General features: G+C 41.8%; 1 protein-coding gene across 1 annotated transcript in view; it reads right to left on the minus strand.

The window, feature by feature from the left end:
• The window catches only part of fbn1 (fibrillin 1), a 64231-nt gene that overhangs the window by 36665 nt on the left and 1611 nt on the right, over positions 1-25955 (minus strand). Inside the window, exons 4-22 of the mRNA XM_082534333.1 lie at positions 24755-24837; positions 23876-23974; positions 23069-23164; positions 21331-21426; positions 10000-10197; positions 8869-8994; positions 7664-7789; positions 6488-6640; positions 6030-6230; positions 5442-5594; positions 5244-5363; positions 5033-5158; positions 4692-4814; positions 3674-3796; positions 1435-1587; positions 878-931; positions 618-743; positions 407-532; positions 199-318 (exon numbers count right to left, since the gene is read on the minus strand). Coding sequence (XP_082390459.1) covers positions 199-318; positions 407-532; positions 618-743; positions 878-931; positions 1435-1587; positions 3674-3796; positions 4692-4814; positions 5033-5158; positions 5244-5363; positions 5442-5594; positions 6030-6230; positions 6488-6640; positions 7664-7789; positions 8869-8994; positions 10000-10197; positions 21331-21426; positions 23069-23164; positions 23876-23974; positions 24755-24837 — 2402 coding nt within the window. The remainder of the gene's footprint in view (positions 1-198; positions 319-406; positions 533-617; positions 744-877; positions 932-1434; positions 1588-3673; positions 3797-4691; positions 4815-5032; positions 5159-5243; positions 5364-5441; positions 5595-6029; positions 6231-6487; positions 6641-7663; positions 7790-8868; positions 8995-9999; positions 10198-21330; positions 21427-23068; positions 23165-23875; positions 23975-24754; positions 24838-25955) is intronic.

Consider the following 25955-nt stretch of genomic DNA (forward strand, 5'->3'; position numbering starts at 1 on the left):
GCACTGGCGTAGCACTAATTTAGGGGCGATGCATTGGGTTAAGGTTCAGCAAAAGTGAAGCAAATTTTCATTTTTCATCTATAATGATCTAATTATAATTGGTAGGACTGAATCAATCCATACTACAGTGTACCTTTTTTAAACTTTTTTTCAAATACACAAAAAAATCTATTGGTAATGTATTGGTATAATACTTACCTATGCACTCCAGCCCGGTGCTGTCCAGGGAGCTACCCGCTGAACACAAGCACACAAAGGACCCTTGGCTGTTCACACAGTCCCCATTTATACAAGGGCTAGACTCACACTCATTGACATCTGTGGGACACAAAAATGAGACAACAAATCTGAGACACGGCAGATGCAGCTACACTGCACCGCACAAGGGAATGAAGGGGTCTCTGACCCTCGCAGACGTCTGTCTCGGGATCAAAGCGAAATCCCGTCGAACACTGGCAGGAGAAACTCCCCGGCGTGTTCCGGCACTGACCATTTTCGCAGAGCAGCCGGTTCATCAGACACTCATCGATATCTGAAATCACAGACAGGGACGCGTGACGACACTGGCTTTTGAGATCAAAGCTGTAGACAAGGACATTACAGAACAGTCCACCCACCAACACAGCTTTTCCCTGTCAGGTCTACTTCAAAACCTTCATTGCAGGTGCATTTGTACGTCCTCAGCATGTTCTCACATACTCCGTTCTGACAGATGTCAGGGTCGAGGGCACACTCATTAATATCTGCAAAAACAATAAACCGCTGAACATATCTGCAGGAAAAAAACCCAACAAACTCTAAAAAAAACCCTCTTAAATATGCGCAGCACCACTTGGTTTCAAGGTTGTCAGTGGTTTGAGCTTATGTATTACATTACCTCGTCCATCACCAGTCGTTCCGATGCCAGTGGGGCACAGAGCCAGGAACTCGGCTACAAACACACACACCACAATTTGCTTGAAAAAAGCAGCAACAACAGCAACAGAAGTAATATCACATTTGCCAAAAGCCATTTAATACCATGTCATTATCCATTTACACGCTTTCTCATTTAGCTTAGATGTGTACAAAACAGGCTCTTAATGTGGTGCAGCTCTGGCATCTTTTGATACCGAAACCTTAATTGGCACAACTAATGAGAAGTGACTGGATTATGTGTGTGTGTGTGTGTGGTTGTGGACATGGGTTTGTGTGTGTGTTTGGTGGCTGTCAGTGTTTCCAAACTGCGGGAATCACCGTCAAACAACTTAACTTCATATTTTTGTGAAATCTAAGCTGGCATGCAGAGGAGATGCAGTGTTTCATTTGGTCATCCTCACATCAACGGGTGTGTTTCGAATTTTGCGCAAACTGTGTCTGTCTGCGTTTGCATCTGTCAAGCAGCAGGAGGTGGTTCTATATGTGTAAAGGTTGGGGCAATTTGAATAGCCGTACCAGAGCTTTGTGGTGGGCACGGTTGGCAGGGCTCTCCGTAGGCGTATTCTGTGCTGGCACAGCAGCACTCCGACTTGGTCACAGCCCCAAAGAGAGGCTTAACACACTGCCCTCGCTTGTAGCCGCCGTAACACGTACTGCGCATGTGCGTGTCTGTTTGAAACAAAAATAAGACAGACAGCATGTGTGTGAGAAACCGAGATGAGGAAAGAGATCTCGAAAGAGACCGAAGACCAAGCAAAAGAGAGAGAGCGAGAGAAAAGGAGGAAAGAGGCCGCAGCTCCAATAAACAACAACACTGGCAAAACAAATGGTTGTTCTCTTTTCACAATATCCAGGGATTTGAGGAATTCTCTCGCACTGATATCATTCTGACAAATGTTCATATAGACCAAACAACAGCGTTTCGACATTTCTCACACAAAGAGATATCATTTATGAAAATGCAAAACACATCTTTCAAAGGGCTCCTCCGTGGGACCGGAGCAGAAGGAGAGACAGAAAGTTCTTTGAGTGCTGATCAACATGTGCTCAGTAACTGCAGTAAATGTGCAGGAACAGCACAGGTTGATGGTAAAGGTTAATATGACGTGAATACTCTCTGCTTTATCACGTTCATCTTTGCTGAATTTTAGCACAGAATGGGAAAAAATATGTACGCTTGCTGGTAAACATCTGTAGACAGTTGTGGGATTAACCCATCTTACAAGTATGTTCAGTCTGTGCTTTCAGGTGCTTCGAAAAGTGGAACAAACGCTTTCATCACCGGCTTGTCCTTTGTTGGTTAAAACGGTCACATGTACTGAAGTCTTCGCCAAAGCACTTAAAGTTCTTTTACTTATTTCTTTCTTAATGTGCTGGTTGTTCCTATTAAATATGAACAAATTTTCAAATATTGACATCATGGTATGTACAAGTAATCAAAAGCAAATTTTCAGTCTGCTCTAAACAGTTTCAGACAATGTTTTCTGTTCTTGGACTTGTGCAGTACAAAGTCTGGAGCCAACCATCATTTTTCATATTTTTCTTACAAAGAGCCAGATTTCTTGTATTTTTTTTAAAGTGTTCTTGAGCAGTAGTTGTCCAGTCTTAATGGAGGTCTTACAGAGATTTCTTTGAACATTGGCTTCTTTTTCACTCTACACTCCTGTTTATGTGTTGTTTTCTTTTCTGTTTGGTTTGGAGATAAAGTATCTGAATTTCAGGAGTGGGACCTCCAAACACGCTCCTTCCGATTCTTATCTGTATATGATCCCCCAGTTCGACAAGGTTTTCGTGCCCCAGCCTCCCTCCCCTTTTCGATTCTTTCACTTCTTCACCTCTATGTAGTACATGGGGATCAGCCAGGCCCGGGAGCCGCCGCCAGTCCCCTTCGAAACAAACCGCAGCTCCAGGACATGGGCCCAGCGAGTGAAAATGCACATACGAAATAAAAAAATGCACCTCAAGGGTTGAACCAGTGTTGTGTCTACACATAACAGACAACTTAGCAAAGAGACAATTTTAAAGTGTATCTTTATGCACCTTGTTACTAGCAGTCTATCAAATATACAATCTACAAAAAAAGTGAAAGATAGTAAAGTTTAATGGGTATAAAACTGTTATTCTTCACCAACAAGGTGATTTCCATATATAGCCAAGCACTTTTCATATCTTGGTATGCTGTGCAGATGTTCTTAGAAACTTGAGGAAGTGAATGAACTTTCCTCAGAAACAACTTCAGTGAAAAGGTGGCTGTCAAGAAGTCATTATTGAGGAAGGGGTACAGGTATGCCAAATTACACAAGAACTGGACCAAAAATCTAGACCAACAGGTATTTGGGAGTGATGAGTACAAATCTGAAACTTTAGGTTTTTTGGTTCATCAGTAAGTACAAACGTCAAGAGGTACAACAGTCATGGATTGGCCTCCCAAGTGCCCGGACCTCAAAGCTGTTGAAACAGTGTGGGATCATCTTGACAGTACAGTCCAAAAGTTGGAAGAACTTTGAAAGAAGAGCTTTGAATGTCCTTCAAGAAGCCCAGAGAACTATTCCTGGAGATTACTCAAAGAGATTACAAGAAAGCTAAATAAGAGAGTTCAGGCTGTGTTGAAGAATAAAGATGGTCACACCAAATATTGACTTATTAGAATTGTACAAACTCAACTTTTTGCTTTATTTTTAAAAAAAGAAGAAAAAAATGGTGGGATTATTCTTGACTCTTGATCACGCAATTCACTCTAGTTCCATGTACTCACCAACACAGACCCGTCCATCCAGGCCCACTGCCATCCCGGCCATACACTCACAGCGGAAGGATCCCTCAGTGTTGACACAGTGGCCGTTCATGCACATGCCCGGAGTCTCACATTCATCGATGTCTACAAATAGAGACAAGAAAAAACACTTCTGTATATATCTATATCAAACTATATACCTTTCTCTTCACAATATTACGAGGTAAGAAGATAAAACAGATTGAAATAAATAACTGATTAAAAAAATGCAGCCACAACTCCTAAAATTTCAGCTTTGACTTCAGCTAAGAAAACGTTCTGTGTTCTCTTTGTTTTCTCACTGTGTTACAATAATTACGATAACGAGCATGCACCATGATAAAGCATGCATGCTGAAGTCTGTGTTTATGAACGTATGTGTATGATGTGTATGTGTGTGTTCTGTTTGGGTGTCTTGGAGGACAGACAGACTGCGGAGAGAGACAATGAGGCCCCAGGGCCCCTTCAGACTACACATTTCATTAATGGCTGCATAGATCAGCACATTTCAGCCACACTCTACTCTCCTGTTTATTTATTCTGTAATGACTTAACCAGGTCAGTGTCTCTGAAATCAAACGTCTGTGTCTGAGACCATGAAACTCTAGTTGCCATCTAAGGTTCGACATAGCTTCGGATGTTGGCATATACAATAGTTGTTGGCTATTACAGCATATTAAAGCACGTAACAAGAAAAAGCCAAATCGTTTTTTCTTCTTTGCACTCAACAAGTTTAGGGCAGGCTGTCTGCTGAAATCTCAAAACAGGCGGGTCCCAACTATCCAACTATGTCCAACTGGCGTGCAAGGAAGCAAAGGGATTTTTCCAAGGCTTTTTAGGGGGATTTTTTGCCCTGTGTGTTAAGAGTCATATAACAGAGCTATTAACATGCCAGAGAGGTAGTCATCCTCCAAGCTAGGCGAAAATGCAGTCAAGAGAATATCTTATTCAAAATACATTCTGCTGATGCTTCACTTTGTGGGCTTTTGGACAAACGTACCTACACACATGCGTCCGCTGGTGTCGAGATAGAACCCAGGTTTACAGATGCATCTGAAGCTCCCATCTTCATTGATGCACAGTCCATTGAGGCACATGTTCCTGATCAGACACTCATCCAGGTCTGTGGACAAAGAGGAACTAAATGATTTACCCTAGTTTACTCTAGTAACACTAGAGGTTTACTCTAGTAATAATTATTTTCAGTGATTGTGCATGATTTCACCCATTATGGTTCATGCTTCCACCACCTCTAACATATCCATGGTCCATTTGTCATAAATACTAAAGGAATCTTTACCCCATAGAGTAGTAAGTGACCAACATGAGAAGTTAACAGACCTTGACAGTTTTTGCCATCTTGAGAAATTTCAAATCCAGCATTGCAGACACAGTGGAAGCTGCCTTCAGTGTTCACACAGCGGCCATTGTTGCAAATACGACCATTGGCCACACACTCATCCAGATCTGGCAGGGAAAAAAGAAACAGATAGCACAATAAACATACACACTCTTAAAGTGCGCATATGTTGCATGTATGTAAATGTGTAACCTCGGCACTCGGTTCTGGTTGAGGTCGACTGGAATCCAGCAGGACACTGACAGATGTAAGAGCCGTCTGTGTTCACACATTCTCCGTGCGCGCATGGGTTCTTCTCGCATTCGTTATCATCTGGAAAGCAAGCATGAAATTTAACAGCCAAACGCATGCACTTTGAGTTTTGTGTTAAGAAAACTCGTCAGAACTCACCGATGCACTCTCCCCTTCTGTCCAGCCTGAAGCCCATGTTGCACTCACAGCGATATCCAACGCCTGGCGTGGGGATACATCTGCCATTCAGGCAGAGGTTACGAAAGGCCTGGCACATATTGGTGATATTCTGGGTTTGGATAATTACGGGACCTGATAGAACAAAATCACGCGAGCGTTTTTCGTCAAAACGTGAGGTAATATAACGAAAAATCTTATTTTTGTTTAGTTCAACATCTTAATTTACAGGAAGTGTAGCCAACACACCTGTTTCTGGCATATTACACATATGTAGTTTTACATTGCCAGATAAATCTCAACACTGCAGTAGTATAATAGTTGTGCAAAACAGTATGTCGGAATTTTTAAAGCCAAAGATTTTGGACATGTTTAATATAACTCTAAATACTACTATGCAGTTGTGTAAGGATGGTTTCTTTGAGAAAGGACACTCACTGCCATTCATTTTTTAGTTCAACGGTACCGGTTGTTTGTATATCAAAAGTTGGACGTTGATGGCAATCCAAGATCAATTGCAGGTTGAACATGCAAACATGAAGCAATCACGGGCAGAAAGCTGGGACATACCTGGCCTAGGTATAGGTATAGGTTCTACAGGTGGTCTAGGATAATCAGGCTGCACAGGTTGGACAGGGACCTTGATTGGAATTTGAGGAATGTCAGGCCCAGGATATGGAACCGGGTAGATGTTGGGTATGTCAGGGCTCCCTGGGACACGATCAGGTATCGGTGCACTGGGTATCTGAATGCACAGTTTCTGGTGCTCTTCTATAACAAGCATATTTGAAAAGCAGATAGAGGTTAGCTCTGAATTGTCTAGTGTGTGTGCGAATATGTGTGTACAAGTGAGTTTGTTTGTTAACTTGCATTTTATTCTTTGTAAAGTTTGTTTTTGTTGTTTTCATTGTAAATCTCCATAGATTCTCACAGATTTATTACATTTTTATTAAGAGCACTGATTTTGAGTATAATTAAATAACAATGCCACAAAGATCACAATACTTAAGCCATGTGAATGACTGCACCTGTTCCACGAATGGGGCACATTTCAGGGGTGGACCCATCAGACCAGCAGCGTCCACTATCACAGCAACACTGCATTTTGGTCAACAGCTGTGAATTTTGGTTGGCGCAGCGCCCGTTCAGCAGGCTGGCGTAGCAATACCCACCACGAGCATCTGTGGGAAACGACACAGCAGAAAGTCGGTTAAACTAACCGCGCCGCATGGAATATGGCATGTGCTGTCTGCGTGTTGAGCAAATTGGCAAGAGTACAATCAGAAAAAAAATTGTTGTTTTTGCTTCAGATTTTCCATCATTTGGAAGGTGGAAGCCACTTCCAATAGTCCTCATTTCCTATTTATATGAACCCTTCCTTCATCCTGCAGTTTTTGGCACTGTGTGCCAGCATGACTCACACTCAAGTTGCGCATTAACATAAATATATCATGTTTTGTTTCACACCCAGACCATCCGGGGCAGATTTCATGTGGAGAAAATGACAGCCTAAACTACAGATCGCTTGCTCCAGTTCGACAAGATGTCAGGCACAGAACTGCTCGCAAGCAACCACGAGGTCTTAAGGGGGTCGGGCGAGAAGTGCGACTGCATGAGAAACAGACGAAAATGTTTTGGGCAAAAGTTTTCTGGAAACGAAACACACAGACATTCCTTCCTCAGGAACACGCTCTCCTGGGGGGGAGTAATGTGACTGCATGGTTGCATATGTTTGTGCGTGTGTGCTGTATGCACGTGTATGTGCAAGAGGCTGCTCTGACCTAATTTTTTTCCTGCTCTGGTTTTAGGGCGAAAATGAGCTTAACTAGGAAGCATACAGGAGTTTTCTTTACGAAGACGCACATAGATTTAGCGTTTTCCAGCTGTGTAGAAAGTCACCTGGAAATAAGACTTCATTTTACTTCTCTCATCACGTGCTCGCCACAGCTTGAAGAGAGTTTAACTCAACAAGTGACTATTGACCTAAATTCTACCAGCTGGAACTTTGGAGAGCTTCCTTTCTCTGCTTTCAGTGCCAAGAAGAACCAAAATAGAGTGGAAAAAGGAAAGAGAATGAAGCAGCATCTTTTGCTTTGTCTCCTATTTTGTCATGCCTAATAATGACTGCAACTATGAACACAAGCAAATCACACGCAATGAAACTTGCAGCTCTTTGGAGTGGAAAAGCGGACAGGTGGACTCACCTATACACCTGGATCCATCCACTGAGGTATAAAAGCCCTGGGGACATTTGCAGAAGTAGCTGCCGACAGTATTAGAGCATTCACCCACACCACAAATACCTGGAATGTTTGAGCACTCGTCCAGATCTGCGAAAGAGGAGAGGAGAGGAAAGTGAAAACTATCTTGAAACGTGAATTTCTCCAAAACTAGAGCATGCGTTGGCAGGAACAACGGAAATGAGGCATTGTCACAGGATATCAAATCCAGGGACCTCCGTACCTCTTCTGTTAGCACCATTAAACACCAAACGCACACCATGGAGCACAAAAGTCTGCAGGAATAGCGCTGTGACTTCGACACATTTGAAATATTTCTTACAAAGTGCAGAAGTTTTCCAGTAATTATTTCTGGGCATTAAAATAGCACACATAAAGTAAAGAAGTGCCCGATTACCTTTACCTTTCTCTGAGCTTAGGCCTTGAAATTATTACATACACGCCTAACAGACAATACATTTCGCAGGATCGATTTAGGCCTATATTTGTGGACGAGTAGTAAAAATTTTCCAGCAAAAGCATTAAAATCCATGTGAGTCCCACAGCAGAGGGAGAAAAACGTGTTTTTATCAAGTAATCCTGAAACTGAGTCTAATTAGGATTCATGGTGCAGATCAACCATGTTGATTACAACTGACAGCAATAATTAATGCTAATAACGAATTTTAATAAGGTGAAACATTCAAAGCAATAAAACAGAAGTATTGTAAAGAAGAGACGTAAGTTAATGATGAGTATTTCAATAAAACAAACACAATATTAGCCTCCCAAATCTAATGTCCATACCAGACTTAGTTAGTCTGGAGCAGCAACTTACATAGTCTAGCTTTAACATTTGTATAGAAGGGGGAAAATTCTTTTCAAAATTCATCAGCATTTCTTTCAAACATCAAAATTGAGTGTTACATGGGGTTACTGAGAGAAACCAGAGCGCTGCTTTGCTTTAATTAGGCTTTTTTCAAGGGAAGGGCAAAAATGTGGCTTATGTGTGGTCTTTCCTTACAAAGTAATAATCAGACTACCACGACTGAGGTGAAGTTAACCACATCTTGGCGGATGTGGCTTTTAACTGTCTCAACTTTTACGGATTTAAAAAATATCCGAAGGTCTACTCTGTCATTCAAGCTGACACCGAAAACCAGACAGTTCATGGCTTCACTGTTGCTTACCTTCACATTTCTGCGAGATCTCGTTGAACTTGTGCCCAGCGGGGCATTTACATTCAAACGATCCAACAGTGTTGATACAATTTCCGCCTTGACAGATGCCAGGGATGGCCTGGCACTCATCCACATCTGTACATGCATATCACAGAATTAATACTCTAACACAGACATTATTGTGGTAAAATAAACTTAGAAGAGGAGCAGGAAGTTAATACACATGCTGACTGAGTTTAACGCACAAATGTGAACAGCCTTGGATGTACATGGGTCTGTTTTTACAGTCTCTCTCTGACTTTCCTGAGATCAACAGTATGACAAACGAAAAGAAACAGGGGGAGAGGAATTTCTCCAGCAGAATGAACAAAAACTGCAACCAAACTGGTAAAAAAAACAGGAATGAAGTGAATATAGAAAAAAAAAAAGGCTGACTGTAAAGCATCAGGTTCGATACATTTATGATCACACGCACATGAAGACTAATGTACATAAAGATGTTGCTTGAAAGGAGGGTCATGATGACGCCATTTGTGAGGTGACCCGGACCATCAGGTTTGTGCAGCTTTCTAATCTGTTACTTTGTCAGTGATGCTGATGATTAAATGAAATTCATTTAATGAATGTGACAGACTAAAACGAAGGTCTCAGGCTGGAAACCTACAGGAGGCTGTGACCTGATGCTGTCTCAGAGTACTCCATGTTCCTCTGGGTCCTGGCTCAGGTCCGCCTCCCCTGCGGAGGTTCTGATGTTGTTGGGTCTGGAGCAGGCAGACACAGGGCCGTCTTACCAGAAATGAGCTCTCCCACGTGGCACCGCCACTGACCCGTGTTACTGACTCTGACAGTCCCGCCGCAGCGGGCGTCTGCGGGCATTCCATACACATGTGGGAGGCACTGCCACCCACCCCAATTTAACCCAATTAGAGCTAATCCTCTGGAAAAGGGATGGTGGGCAGAGCTCAGAGGGTGACAGAGGGAGGGGGGTGAAAGCAGACAAGGAGGGAGAAGGAGTTAAAGGAAAAGATGGCAGCAGCAGCACACTACTCAAAGAACGCAGAGGGTAGAGGGAGAGTAACAGAGAAAAAGAAAGATAGGAAAACAGACTGGGAGGCAGAGACACAGAGGAATAGACTTTACCTTGGCATGCCCCGGTGCGGTGGTTTGGTATGAACCCTCTTCGACAGGGGTGAGGCTGGGCTGGGCACATCTCACAGGGGTGACCCCACGCCCGTCCCACTGTGGCGCAGCACAGAGTCTTTGTGCACACAATGCCCGTGAGCTGTCCTTGACACATCTGGTTATTTACTGAGGCAAAGCACGGCCCGGTGCGATAGTCTGCAGAGGTAAAAGGGTGATGTTTTTTAAACCCAAAGCAAAAAGACAGGTTGTAAGATTAGGCCAAAGAAAAAGGTTGAAGCTGGAGCTTAAAATCACAGAATATGAACATTATCCTGAGTGAGTGAGCGAATGGCTGTCTGGCATACACAAACGCTCAAACTCAATGTAATCTCACATGACATCTACAACACACTTAGATTATAAGTGATAAAGGGCCTGCAGAGCAGACGGTAACGCACTCCATAAAGCATGCATTGTATTTTCCTGGCATTTTAATTGGTCTGGCTCTCAGGTGCACTGTTCGTGAGTGTGTGTATGTGTGCGCGTGTCTCTGTGAGTGTGTGTATGTGTGCGCGTGTCTGTGTGAGTGTGTGTGTGTATGTGAGTGAGTGAAAGAAAGAAAGAAACAAGAGATAGGGAAGAGGTCTGGAAAACCTTTTAAAGTTGTGTGGGCGGCTATGGAGAGCAACGGACACAAGCAAGGACAAGAAAATTCAGTCTGTTGCTTCTATTATATGATCACCGGCTCATTAGTTACCGATGCTACTGCTATTCTGTAAAATGTCACATTTACCATCAGCAGTTTGCTACCTTTTGCGATTTTCTTAATAATCCACAATCTAGGGTATAGATCATCATCCCTAAAGCCACCGGAGGCTGGCTGGCTGGCAAGGGTGTGTCTGTGGAACACAGTAGGTGATTTCCACACTAGCTACTACAGCCTAGAATTAAAACTAAAAGGCTAATAATAAATAACAGAGTGTAAAGAAAGTCCCTCCATCAAGACTATTCATCTCTCCTTCCCTTCAAATCAAATTCCCTAGAGCCGACTGCTTGCTTTATCTAACCCCTCTTTTTTCCACTCTCTCCTTACAAGTCCCAAGGAGTTTACACAATCATTTACTCTTATCAGGTGAAGGCCTGGAAGATGAAGATGGAACAGAGATAGGGGCACAGAAGAAAAGGGTAGGAGGGGGATACATCTTTCCCAAAAGAATCTGGACATGAGCCAAAGACAAAAATCATTTCCACATTTCACAGCAGACAACAGACAGTAAGGAAAAAGGGAGACCAGTTCCAGCAGCGCAGTCGTTTAAAACAAACGAGACATTGTGAGTTTCCCATGTGGACCGGGGCCCAGCCCAGTCCCGTCACGTGCACCCCAGCCTCCACCGTCTCTCTGCCTCTGGCACCAGTACTGTGTGAAACAGAACTGGGTCATCTCTCTTTCTCACTCCCCTCCTGCTCAGGCTCAATTGGAGACCAAATGCTTTTGATTCTTTGTCTACTTCTCCCTCCAACAAGCAGCTGAAAGTAGCGCAGTGCATTTACTCAAGCCCAGTTTGAAGATACTTGTACTTTACTTGAGTATTTCTATTTTGGAAAACCTCCATGAGACACTCCAGGATAATGTCTCTTTCTTGAACAATAATAACCTGAAAGTTACCAAAAAGTCAACAATCAGACTGCAGGCTAAACACAACCCAGTGCGACACTCCCATGTTTTGCCACTTTTGTGTTAATTCCCAGTTTAATTAATTTAAATTTGTGCTGAATGTTGCTCCCTGATTGCTCATAGGATGTGAGAGGCAGCCCACACCTTAGATGCAATCTGAAAGGCAAACGAGGGCTCTACCTCTTCATTGGTTTAATTTTTCATGCTGTAGTACATTCATGGGACCCTTAGCAAAACAAATCCAAGCACACATTGTAACACGACTTCACCTTTTTGCAAAAAATACTATATAATGAAAAAGAAATAACTTACATATGTTGTACAGCAGGGGTGATTCTAGGTTCAAAAGTTTAGGGGGGCTCAGCTCCCAATCATAATGTCAGCAGTTCCTAGTAATTATTATTAATGCAACATGCTGTTTACAAATGTAATCAACCCTTTTCACATTTACAAACCTAAATTTACTTAGATACACATTACAGTGTTACCTTCAAATGCAAACTATTTTAGGGTGGAGCCTTTAGTTAAAGAAGATAAGGAACCATTTGTGCCAAAGGAGACAAGATGAGAAACATACACAAAACATGCAGTGTTTTAATCACATAGAAGCAGCCCACCAAATCATCGGTCACATAAAGTAGCAATATTCAGTACAGACACTGGAAAATCACCCCAGACCTGTACATGAAGCAAATTGGTAACAAAGTTCTTTTACCAGTTCACACAAACCCTTCCTTTATTATGCCGAATCAGCATAGCAGAAGAGTGTTATAGTCTGTCACATCAGTGTAGTGGCAACCATCCTGTTCATGCCATGTTTACAGTGGTATGAGTCCTGTAAAATGCTACCATTCATATCAATACGCTCTGTTTACAATGTCCAGTGGCGTTTTTTAAGTGTCCTACTGCAAAACATGCAAAGCATCCATGAAGTACATGAAAAACTACTTTGAGAAAAATAACTTTTTTTTCCCCAGCTAACTTCACGATTTGCTCCCTCGTTCTTCCTGTCCATCCTCTTCACTCAACTAGCTAGGCAAACAGAAGCTACAGCTTTATAATTTTGGGTGAATTTGTCTACATTTACTCTTGTTTCTTTTTGCTCTCTCTCTTTGCTGTTTTCATTTTGCTCTCTCCCTTTTTTCCCTCTCTATACTCCTCTATCACCCAAAAGCTAAACATTACAGTGAATAAAAGACATAAACGGATCACTATCAGTTTATAGCAATATTAAAACTGAATACAGGCTTTTGCTGGACATAGACAGGTAAGATCATTTTAACTTGCTGTCACCTGGATCTGGAGTTGTACTGTAAACAAACACTGAAGCCCAATTCGATCAGAACAGGAATGAACATTTTTTAGCAAACAAAAGTAATAAAGTATATCAGCTCCTCGGCTGGCAACTCCAAATATGTTTTACTCTACGTTAGCTAATATTAACACTATTTAGAGAACAATTTAAACAAAATAGGCACTTTATATGCATAACAATGCAATTATGAGAAGAGTTTGAACTTTTGCTATATTCCAGTTAAAGTGTGTTTTAAATCTGCATCATTGATTTGTGTCATCTTCGTCTTCTTTCTGCCGCAGCAATGAAAGTCTTATTAAGCGATTAATGACAAGCCACGCTGTTGAAGCAGCAACACCTCTGTGTGAGCGCACTGTAACATCATGACATCAACAATACTGGACATAAAACCTGTTTTCATCCTATCCTGTACTGTCATCAATGGAAAAGTTAGGGGGAAAAGTTATTAATACTATTAATATTTTTTTTAGGGGTGCTCTGATAAAAAACGGGTCTAAACTCACCCATGTGAGTAGTAAATTAAAGCACTTCCAGCAGTTGATTGGCTAGGCACAGCAGAAATAACGAAATATCGAAATAAGTAGGTAGCAGAAAAGCTTGTCAGTATTAAAGCCAATCAATTCATCTATAATATTCTACCCTTCTAACATAATTCATGTTTTACAAGTTATCCTCTAATAATGAAGCTGCCAGTCAAGCGATCACATCTGATTGGAATAAATGTCTCTTCATAACATTTTTATTGAAAAAAGCAGCTAGCCTGCAGATAGATAGCAGTGGAAAACAAGTTACACCAGCAACCTAACAAGACACTTGCAAATATGAGATTCTGTAAATGCGAAGCTGTGCAGCTTGCTTGCTCTAGCAGAGCTCGCCAGTTCTAATGTGGGTCGGATTTGTGAAACTAAAAAATTTCAGCATTTGCAGTCATTGTTAAAATATGTTGGAGGAGGAAAATGGTTGAGCAGACTGTAACTTCTGAGGAGTGGAGATGTGTACATAACCTTTATTTTCTTTATTGCACAGAAGGACAAGAATGTGATGGTAAAGTAGAAAAGTCCAGGACAAAAACAACTCCACTGCTGCTAACTCAACATCAGCTCTTTGCAAGCATCTGCAAAGACAGCATGCTAACACAAAGCTAGCAAAGAACCCAGAGTGATGGTAGAGCTAAAGGTATGCAGACTTCAGCCCGGCAGCCAGAGCTTGAACTTCAATAAGTAACAAAGGCAGTAATAATTAATCAGGCTTCACTTCTAAAGCTTTAGCTTAGTCAAGACCAACCTGTCCACAACTGGTAAACAATACCAAGCAGGAAAAAACACAACTAGTCAAGTTAGATTCTTTTGCATTGTTAAAGTATTGTATGGTCAGGAGCCAAAAGCTAACAACTGTGAATTGCTATAAAATGGACAATCATGGTAACAATGTAGAATCAGTTGAATAAGGCCCTGGTCACACTGATCTAGAGACCAGTCTGCAACCATCTGGCAATCAATGGTCGTGAGGGGAAAATCAGTATTTCTGCACCAGTTGGCAAAAAGCTATTTTTCGTTACTTTGGTTGCTAGTATACTGCTGCTGTTGTAGCTTGATCAGAATTGACGGATATGTCTACAAACACAAATACTCAAACACACAACTCTCAAGCAATGTGTACATTGCGCCACGCAAGAAACCTCAATACCTGCTTGACATTAGCTTGCTAACTCATCAAGAGTGAGAACATGATGACCTCGATGAAGACCACTAGCCGAAGTGTGCTCGTCAAGCAATAAAGTTGTTTATCACACTTCAAAAATTGCTGACGCTTCAATGTCTTCAAATATTATCATCTTCTCTAGTCACCTTGAAAGTTGGCAAAGTTGTGCTTAACTCGGTTTGTATCAAGAGTTGCAAAACCAGCCATATGATGTTATTAAAATCACAGCTATGTTGCCTATGTTGCATGTTATCAATACAAGTATTCATAAGTATCAGTATTGATAAACAGGATCACTATTGATATCAATTAAATCGCGGTGTATCAATAGGTGCCACAGCTTTAAAAACAAAAGAAGAAATCATAAAACCAATATTTATACTTCACTGGTAGCCAGTGACGAGAGCCCAGCACAGGGGTGATATGGTCTCCAAACTGCAGGAGAGATAAGGCTTGACTACACAAAAAGAACTGCAATAATCGAGGTGAGAGGGGGAAAAGCATGAACTATGAAATCTCCAACAGAAGGAAATGGTTATAATTTTGCAAGTGATCAAAGAGCCAGTGCTGACAGGAGTGGAATGATTTTGTTTTTGTGAAAATCTAGACTAGAAAGCCAAAGATTGCTTTAAAAAAGATATATTCAGGGGGAATTTTCTCCAGTATTTCCTGCTTTCACTCTATTTTCTTAACACAGAAATTTTGCCTAAGTTACTTAAGGGATCTACTAATCAAGAATGTTCTGTTTTAACTAACTGTGAGCCTTATTTTCTATCTAACACTATGTGCCTCATCTAAAATAACAAAGCGAAAATCTCTATGTAGGCAAAGCAGTTTGAGGAGCTATGGAAAGTTTTCACATGGAGCCCAGGCTGAGTGAGTGCAACAGGCTGTATAAAGAGAACTCAGGTTTCTCTTTTCATCAAAAAAAAAAAAAGGTTGTTATGTCTTATTCACAATGCTCTAAGTACACAATCTAACTTGATATCTGCTTATTACAGCTCTTAGCTGAGGAGAGTGAGTGAGTGTTAAGGCAAAAGATCTGAGCACAAGATAAAGTAGATCCAAGCACTGCACTTAAACAGTCAGCTGAGGTAAACAGGGAGAGGCAGACAGCTGTAGGGTGAAAATGGTGTCATTTCATCCGTCATCTTACTGTCTCTCTGTGAACTGCATACAGCTGGGGGATCCACCCATGTCCTGTACATCTGGGAGTAATCGCACGTGCTCACACACAAACACGCTCACGCACACATGCACACACTTAAAAATTCTGCCCATGTCCCAACTCCTCATCCCCACTCCAGCCAGCGATGATCTCAAAAACACAGCAAAACTTGCAAAATGTTACTCTTGTTTTTGCCCCAGTTTGGAAAAACGTGGTGAGTAGCTGCTTTAGCTCCTTCAGTAAAGAAGTATCTTAGCTTCAAGACTTTGCGTTGACTCTGATTCGTTAGCTCTTTAGTGTTTGTTTTGAGGTTTGGTTACTTTTAGAACACAATAGAAATGCTCCTTCAGTGCCCGGCGAGTTTATGCACAATAACAGCATCATCGAGAAAAGAAACGAGGGAATGCACGACGGGAAGTGGGTAAAAGAGTTTCCTGGATTAACTCCAGGAACACATACACAAAGATATCTGCACACCTTCTCCATATCCACCCTTCCTAAGTTTTTCCCTTGCAGATGGTGTTCATTACATACACCTTACATGCTTTTATGTGTGTGTAATTTGCATATGTTTGTGAGATTTGTGCATGTGTGTGTTTCATTGCACGTGTTATGGGTCTTAATATTTGGGTGGGGCCTTCCCTAATGGCATGTCAGCAGATTTCTTCATCCTCCCCGGACTAACAAATTGAACTCAAACACACACAGACATACACACTTGGGGGTGTCAGTGAGATGCTAAGAGAGCCCCTCAGCTGATTGACCCACTTCCCTGTTGTGCTCTGGCTGCTGACTTGTTGACTGTGTAACTCACGTGTAGCACCATTTCAGGCCAGTCTTTCCCCACCGTCTCAATGGTGTCATACTGAAAGCTCGACTTTATTGCTCCACAGTTAAATGACTCTACAGCCGGAGCACGGAGCCCTGCATGCAATCACCAATTCCACATTCCAACCTTAATCATATTTGCAACGAACAAAGAACACGTTCATGTACCAGACTGCATTTCCACTGCAGTCAGCTGTGCCTGGTGGTGGGACGACTGGTCAGCAGATCGCCAGCCAGTTTAGCACACACAGCTCAGTATGTTCATGCTGAGCCATGACAACGTCATGATAACGCTACAGCCGTGAAAACCTCGAACTCCTGAGTTTAGTGACTTCTGGTCACATGACGTGTGTGGAAAGCTTGTGTTCTTGCTAATGCGATAAGATAGAGCCATAATGGGACGCAGTTCTGTAAACTACATTAAGAAAACCCTGTGGGGTGTATGTATACATGTACTTTATGCATCTGTTTGTATTTATGTGAGAGCACAATGTCTTTCTCTTGGGAGGTAATGGATTATAGCCAAGGAAATTCCAGGGAAAGTAGCTTAACCAAAAATGCCACTGAATGCATCAGCCAACTTTCTCTGCTTCACTTAATTATGACCTAATCTCTATAAATATACATTCACTGGCCACTTCATTAGGTACACCTTGCTAGTATTGGACTGGAGCCTCGTTTGCCTTCATAACTACCTGGATTTTTAGTGCAAAGTTTTAAACAATGACACCTGGTGTGGCCGTCTGCTACTGTAGTCCATTTGCTTCAAGGTTCAACATGTTGTGCATTCAAAAATGCTCTTCTGCATACCCATACTGTTGCCTTCCTGACAGCTCAAAGCAGTCTGGCTATTCTCCTTTGACCTCTGATATCAACAAGACATTTTACCCAGAGAACTGCCAGTCACTGGACCTTTTTTCTTTTTTGGACCATTCTCTGTAAACACTAGAGAGGGTTTTGCAGGAAAATCACAGTAGATCAGTAGTTTCTGATGCATGCCACATGACAAAGCCACTTACAGTGGGGCAAAAAAGTATTTAGTCAGCCACCGATTGTGCAAGTTCCCCCACCTGGGCGATCGTGGCTCAAGAGTTGGGCGTTCGCCTTGTAATCGGAAGGTTGCCGGTTCGAGCCCCGGCTTGGACAGTCTCGGTCGTTGTGTCCTTGGGCAAGACACTTCACCCGTTGCCTACTGGTGGTGGTCAGAGGGCCCGGTGGCGCCAGTGTCCGGCAGCCTCGCCTCTGTCAGTGCGCCCCAGGGTGTGAATGGGTGGATGACTGGATATGTAAAGCGCTTTGGGGTCCTTAGGGACTAGTAAAGCGCTATATAAATACAGGCCATTTACCATTTACCTAAAATGATGACAGAGGTCAGTAATTTGCACCAGAGGTACACTCCAACTGTGAGAGACAGAATGTGAAAAAAAAAAATCCATGAATTCACATGGTAGGATTTGTAAAGAATTTATTCGTAAATTAGGGTGGAAAATAAGTATTTGGTCACCTCAAACAAGGAAAAACTCTGGCTCTCACAGACCTGTAACGTCTTCTGTAAGAAGCTTTTCTGTCCCCCACTCGTTACCTGTATGAATGGCACCTGTTTGAACTCATCATCTGTATAAAAGACACCTGTCCACAGCCTCAAACAGTCAGACTCCAAACTCCGCCATGGCCAAGACCAAAGAGCTTTCGAAGGACACCAGGAAAAGTATTGTAGACCTGCACCAGACTGGGAAGAGTGAATCTACAATAGGCAAGCAGCTTGGTGTGAAAAAATCAACTGTGGGAGCAATCATCAGAAAATGGAAGACATACAAGACCACTGATAATCTCCCTCGATCTGGGGCTCCACGCAAGATCTCATCCCGTGGGGTCAAAATGATCATGAGAACGGTGAGCAAAGATCCCAGAACCACACGGGGGGACCTGGTGAATGACCTGCAGAGAGCTGGGACCAAAGTAACAAAGGTCACCATCAGTAACACACTACAACGGCAGGGAATCAAATCCCGCAGTGCCAGACGTGTTCCGCTGCTGAAGCCAGTGCATGTCCAGGCCCGTCTGAAGTTTGCCAGAGAGCACATGGATGATACAGCAGAGGATTGGGAGAATGTCATGTGGTCAGATGAAACCAAAGTAGAACTTTTTGGTATAAACTCAACTCGTCGTGTTTGGAGGAAGAAGAATACTGAGTTGCATCCCAAGAACACCATACCTACTGTGAAGCATGGGGGTGGAAACATCATGCTATGGGGCTGTTTTTCTGCCAAGGGGACAGGACGACTGATCCGTGTTAAGGACAGAATGAATGGGGCCATGTATCGTGAGATTTTGAGCCAAAACCTCCTTCCATCAGTGAGAACTTTGAAGATGAAACGAGGCTGGGTCTTCCAACATGACAATGATCCAAAACACACCGCCCGGGCAACAAAGGAGTGGCTCCGTAAGAAGCATTTGAAAGTCCTGGAGTGGCCTAGCCAGTCTCCAGACCTCAACCCCATAGAAAATCTGTGGCGGGAGTTGAAAGTCCGTGTTGCTCGGCGACAGCCCCAAAACATCACTGCTCTCGAGAAGATCTGCATGGAGGAATGGGCCAAAATACCAGCTACTGTGTGTGCAAACCTGGTAAAGACCTATAGTAAACGTTTGACCTCTGTTATTGCCAACAAAGGTTATGTTACAAAGTATTGAGTTGTATTTTTGTTATTGACCAAATACTTATTTTCCACCCTGATTTACGAATAAATTCTTTACAAATCCTACCATGTGGATTCATGGATTTTTTTTTTCACATTCTGTCTCTCACAGTTGAAGTGTACCTCTGGTGCAAATTACTGACCTCTGTCATCATTTTAGGTGGGGGAACTTGCACAATCGGTGGCTGACTAAATACTTTTTTGCCCCACTGTAAATCACATTTCTTCCCCATTCTGATGCTCAGTTTGAACTTCAGCAGGTCATCTTGACCATGTCTACATGCTTAAATACATTAAGTTCCTGCCATGTGATTGGCATACTAGATAGCATAATTGGGCAGCTGAATAGGTGTACCAAACAAAGTAGCTAGTGAGTGTAAAAAAAGTTACCTGAAGAAGGTTTCGGGTCAGATATCTGCCTGGCTAGACCAGAAGCCCAGAAATACTATTTAAGGCTCTATCATCAGATGATAGCCAATCAGTTCCCAGACTGGGCCGAACAAAATACCAGAAGAATAGCCAAAAAGCAAATTTATGGATTTCTATTTATTTTCTATCCACTATTTCTCACTAAAAAGTCAATCAAATAGAGGAAAAATATCATCCCACATTACCCTTAAAAGTTGAAAATACATTTTAATTCAGTGAAATACAGTTAGCTAGCTTGTAATTCTGAGCTGTTTCATTCATATCCTAAACGGACATCTTCAAAGTGCTGACAACAGTTGAAGCTAACAATAACACACAGAAAAAGATGCATATTATCAAAGAAAAGATGTAGAGATGAATTATTTTTTATTTTTCCACTATTTATACTCATCACTACAAAATCATCACTTTTATTGATTTGTTCTGGCTTTCATCATCTTAGATTTTGGCTAAACATGAACTGGCAATGGCATCAATGGATAACTCCATACAGTATATTACACTATGTTAAGAACCTGACTGAAATTGGAGGGTGGTCTCTAAGTAGTTGCCCGAAATACGCAAGTATACCTGTTTCACTCATTTAAAAATGTATCATCTCCTTGAATTCTCATCACCTTACATGGCGAATCAAACAGTTAAAAAAAAGTTATGGCCCCCTTCCCTCCCAGTGCATAATTATTTTGTCAGAAATAATTATATAAGACAAAACATGTTTTTTCCTTGTGCTTTTTTGTGTTTCTTGAAAAATATGACTATTGACAAGTTAATTTGTTGAAAAAAAGGCTTAATTTACATTCCTGCAAAATCTCACAAACACTCCAAAGACTCCGCAGCAAAGAGTAGAAACCCAGCAGACAAGTGTTGAGCAGCCAGATAAGTTGTTATTAGATACAGGCTAATGAACATACTAAAGTAAACCAATAGGCACATCTTCAGTTGGACTTAATTGACAGGCCTCCCAAGCATAATTAGGATCTCGGCTTCTAATCCAAATATTAGTTTTAGTAGGTCACCATTTTGACCTCTAAAGGTCGTCAGCACAAGCACAAAACACGTACACTGAAAAAATGCTCACATTTTTGTTCAAACACATTGCAGGCTGCCCTTGGTTTGCGTGTGCTTGTATACTTTGGAGACTTTGCTCACATGTGCCAGAGAGCAACCACAGGAGGTTGGGAGGTCTTCAGTTAACAAACAGCTCACATTTAGAAAGACATTACATTCCCCAAAGCGTTGTTTCAGAGCAGATGTGGAAAATAATGGTAATTTCTGAGCTTGAGCTTAAAATTCAAATGTTCCACAACAAACCACATTCCTGGAGCCGATGGCATGACTAAGCAGGAATTGCCTTCAGTCAAAAAAAAAACAAAAAAACACAACCACCACTCAATATCAAGTCACGTTTTTAAAGAAGCAGCACGTGTGCCTTTAAAAACTACTTCAGCAGCAGTGAGAAGTGAATGTAGAGCACAGGAACAGTTTCATGTAAAGTAAAGGAGGAAAATTCGGAGTAATGCGGTGTGGCGCTCATTACCTCGCTCGCACTGAGCTCCGGTGAAGCCGTACGTGCATACACATCTGTTGGGAGCCACGCACCTTCCTCCATTGAGACAGCCATTTTCACATACCGCTGGAGAAGAGAGAGAAATCGACAATGTCACAACAGGAGGACACCGCTGTGTAGACGGGGCCAGGATTTTGTTTTTGTAGGGTGTCACCAAATATAACTGATGCAAAGTGAAGGAATTCAGTAACACAATGATGTCACTAGTTGTGGTTAGGTGGAGCAAGAAATGAGCATCAAAAGTTTAGGCACATGCTCTTAGCTTTAAAACCATGGGAAAAAGACACCCAACCTACACACAGTGATCCTTTTCTATAGTGAAATTTAGTAAGCACAGTCATGTGAAAAAGAATATTTTCACAGGACTCATAACTCATGATTTAATACCAAATAAGCTGTATGATATTATTAGTTTCTCACATTGTTGTGTAGAATTTCTGACCCATTCTTCTTTACAGTGTTTGCTTCAGTTCATTGAGGTTTCCAGGCATCTGATTATACTTTGCTCTCTTAAGGTCCTGCAGCAATATTTTAAGGAGGCTGATATCTAGACCAGCGGTCCCCAACCCCCCGGGCCACTGACCGGTACCAGTCCATGAGTCGTTTGGTACCGAGCCATGAGAGTTGAGGCTCGGCTGTGAAATTCATGGTTTTTCAGGGTTTTTATCGTTTTAAAATAGTTACTTTTTTATCGTTTTTATCGTTAACTCGGTTTCCCTGGGTCTTTTCCCATGTGTTATGAATAAATCTTCTTTTTTTTGGTTTATTTTGTTGTATTTATCTGCGAAATCTTCAAGGCCAGTCCGTGAAAATATTGCCGGACATAAACCGGTCAGTGGCGCAAAAAAGGTTGGGGACCGCTGGTCTAGACTCTAACTGGGTCACTGCAGCACCTCAAGTGTTTTCTTTTTAAGCCATTTTATTGCACATTCAATGCTGTATACTGTCAGAATAATGATGCTTTAGCTGTCAGAGAGATGGCCTCTCATTTGACTCTAGAATACTTTGATATTCAGAGTTCATGGTCAGCTTAATGGCTGCAAGGCACCCAGGTCACAACACAAGCCCAAATCATCACCTCTCCTCTACCATGCTTCACAGTTGGTGTTAAGTGTTTGGTTTTCACCAAATGTGGTGCTGTAAATTACGGCCAAACCTCTCCATTCTGGTCGCACTTGCACAAAAAACATTATTCCAGAATTCCTTTGATTTGTTAAGATGCAAATTTTCAACCTTAATCTGTGCTGTTCTCTGACCTTGTGATTAGCTTGTCTGTCCAGTCTTGGGACGATTGTGGCGCTGTGTTAACACACATCTCAACGCTCAGAACAGAAATCTGCCAAAACCTCTGCTTCCACAGTGCTCACACTTGCTGATGATCAGTTAATCAGGTTCATTTGATTAGCAGCACCTGAGTGCTACTTATTCTCTGATTTCCCTTGAAAGCAGTAAGGCTTTTTCACATGACTATACACAGTGTTTTAATTAGACAATAAATTCTGTTCTTGCATTCATTAGCTCTTTTTTCCACCCAAATAAGAGTTGCCAGACTTGCTTCTAGAGGGCCTCAATGTTATTGACGCTAAGTTTTACTAAATAGCACTATTACAAGCTTGAGGGTAAAACAGAAACTCTAAGAAATAGAATTAAAAAGGAGGCAGATAATGATGAAGTTATTCAGAGTAATGCGTTTTATTATGAGCCTTACGTTGTCCACAGTGGTTTCCCACATAGCCCTTCTGACACAAGCACTGGTCCTCTGCACATGATCCCCCATTCATACACCGAATGTTACAGTGCTGGACTGTGGGAAGAACAAGACAAAGATACACACACACATGAACACAGACCAGCGTTAGGGTTCAGTTCAGTGTATCCAAACACATGCTGCAGATTATATTTACGACATCAACAAAACTGACACTGAACCATGTTTCTTAAACGTTATGCTTCTAGATATTTCCTAAAAAAATTTATGGTGTGTAAACAGATGAGCACACCAGGTTGAAGTGTGGTGAGCTGCAAGGGAGCGACATAGAGAAGATGTTGATGGTGGACATCTTCCAAAGCATACACACTCCCAGTCGACACTTACACACACCCGTTCACAAAACCCACAGGACCGGCCGCTAGTATCAAGGATGTGATTGCAACATATATCAGTTGCTTCAGTCTTAGGCAGTTAAAAGGGATGCGTTCAGGTTCTTTGCCCTGCTATCTCATATGCTAGTACACATAAGCTGGTGCCCATTACTCATGATAAGGAGAGAAAAACAACTGTGATTTTTTTAAGTGCCAAAAAATCAATTCGATTGCAATTTCTGTAATAAAAGAAAATTTATATAAGATGGCATATTTTCTGTCATCCATTACTCCTATTTGCATAAATCATAATTATCTTTGTCTATTGCCCCACTCCCATTCCAGCCACCCACATTATATATTACAAAACTAATAACACTTCAATGGAGCTGATTCAGAAGAAAGTATATGAAAATGGAGGTGAGTGAATGACCTGACTTGGATCCACAGGATGGTGCGATCTGACCATTGGGGCAGGTGCACATATTGGGTCTGGAGCAGAAACCATCTCCACATGAACTCCGGCAGATGGCTGCAAATGAGAAAATGATACTCGGTCAAAGAAAATACAAGGCCAAATAACAAAGCAACGCTCACGTCACGGCGCCAGGACTTGACTTTATTTTGCGTTCGAGAAATTCTGATGTTGTGGGTCTGCTGCTTGTCAGCCTGTCCGCTGCCGGTTTTGAATTTCAGGTTAGAATATCAGTTGTTGCAGCTAAAACGCTGATCTTAACCTCATGCTAAACTCTCTTCTGTAATATTTCAAACACAGACCACAGTCCAAAGAAGGCCAAATCTTTCTTTTTGCCCTGATCGTGCTTTACTTGTAGAAGCTGACTTGGCAACGTTGCTGAGCTATTTTCTTCTGTGAGTTTTGTTACCATAAATGTTATGTGTTTTCAGTTGGTGTCGTCTGTGTTGCTCTGTTGTTCTCTTTCCCACAGACTTTTGTTGGCATGGTCCACTTCCCCCCCAGCTCCCATCAGGTAGAGTCCAGCCAATGAACCCTACTCCATGAACCCCACTGCTAAACAATGTCATTAGAGCTGCGACCGGCATCCAGCCAGCGCTGCAATCACACAGCTTCTCAGACTCTCTTGTCTACTAAGTGAGTGAAGGCAGGTGAAGTTTGACAGAGCAAAATGTGGAGTCAATACAATTAATGACAAAGTATACCTGAAGTAACCACAGCCAGAGAAATAGACCAAATAAATTTTGGATAAAATAAATAAAAACTGAAATTTATGGCAAAAATTGATTTAAAATTGACAATGAGAAGTGCAAGTAGACTAATAGAGGTGATACTCACGAACAATGCACTGATTTCCTCCAGTCAGAGTCTTCCAACCTGGGCAGCAGTAGGCGTTGTTTCTTGAGCCGCACACATTTGGGCTGCAGACGATCAAAAAGTGATGATCCATGTCAAAAAAACTCAAGTATTTTCAAGACAAGTCCTTTAATTAAGATATATATCGAAGATCTGTCCAAGTGGGCTTGAAATTTGGCACACCAAACACTAATTACTCTATATTACTTACTCGTCTACATATTATTGAAACTGATGGTCTGTTTCTTGAAGCTTTTAAAACAGGTGGCAGGAATAATGGCACACTGCTCATGGACACTTTAATAGAATGGTAGTTGGGATCTGTCTGTGTTGTCCAAGCACAGCATCCATATTTTGTTAAATACACAAACACTGAGACCCTCCCAAAAATACTAACAATCAGGCATAGTGATAGATCAGGTGAGCCACAAAGTAAAGATAACCTGTAATCCCTGCTGATCACCTGATGAGCTGATCTGAAAGTCCACTGCACCTATACACAAGGCTCAACATAGTTTGTAGACTTTCACTTGGTAAAAACCACACAGAGTGAACTATTTATGCTTCTTTAGCCCAGAAACAGTAGCTGCACATCTGCAAGCTGCAAGCTGCTTTGCAACCCACCTTCATCTCGACTTCTCATTGTCACCCCGTTTCTCACTTAATACCAAATTCTTTGTCACCATGTGCCAGTAATAAGCCATGTATTACTGTAGAAGTAAATGACAATCCTAATCACAATCTTTTGTATGTACAAAGGAACTGCCTGAATCATATCCTAACAGTCCTCAAAAAAAACCCCACAAGCTGTCCATTGCTTTTACTTAGAAAGTTCTTGTGTGTGCCTGTGGTTCCCAAGCTTTTTTCACATGGATCTGATGTTCCCTTGCACAAATGACAGAACTAATTCTTTCATTTCTTAACTTTTTAAGTATCGAATAAAGCTGTCTGGTGTTCGTGTGTAAAACAATGTAGGGAACCACTGGAATATGCTATGATGTGAGCACAGCCACTATAAGAAATTTACTGCACCTGTACACAAAAATGTTTTATCTGACATGAAAGTGAACACCTAGTCCGTCCTCCCACCTACAGATGTTGAGCAGGTCGACATATGTGAACTTATAATCACTTTGCATACATTGACCAAGGGGTCAGTATATACATAATGTACACTGTAACT

Source organism: Aulonocara stuartgranti (assembly GCF_965226115.1).
Source record: "Aulonocara stuartgranti genome assembly, chromosome: 1".
In the NCBI taxonomy this organism is placed as follows: Eukaryota; Metazoa; Chordata; class Actinopteri; order Cichliformes; family Cichlidae; genus Aulonocara; species Aulonocara stuartgranti.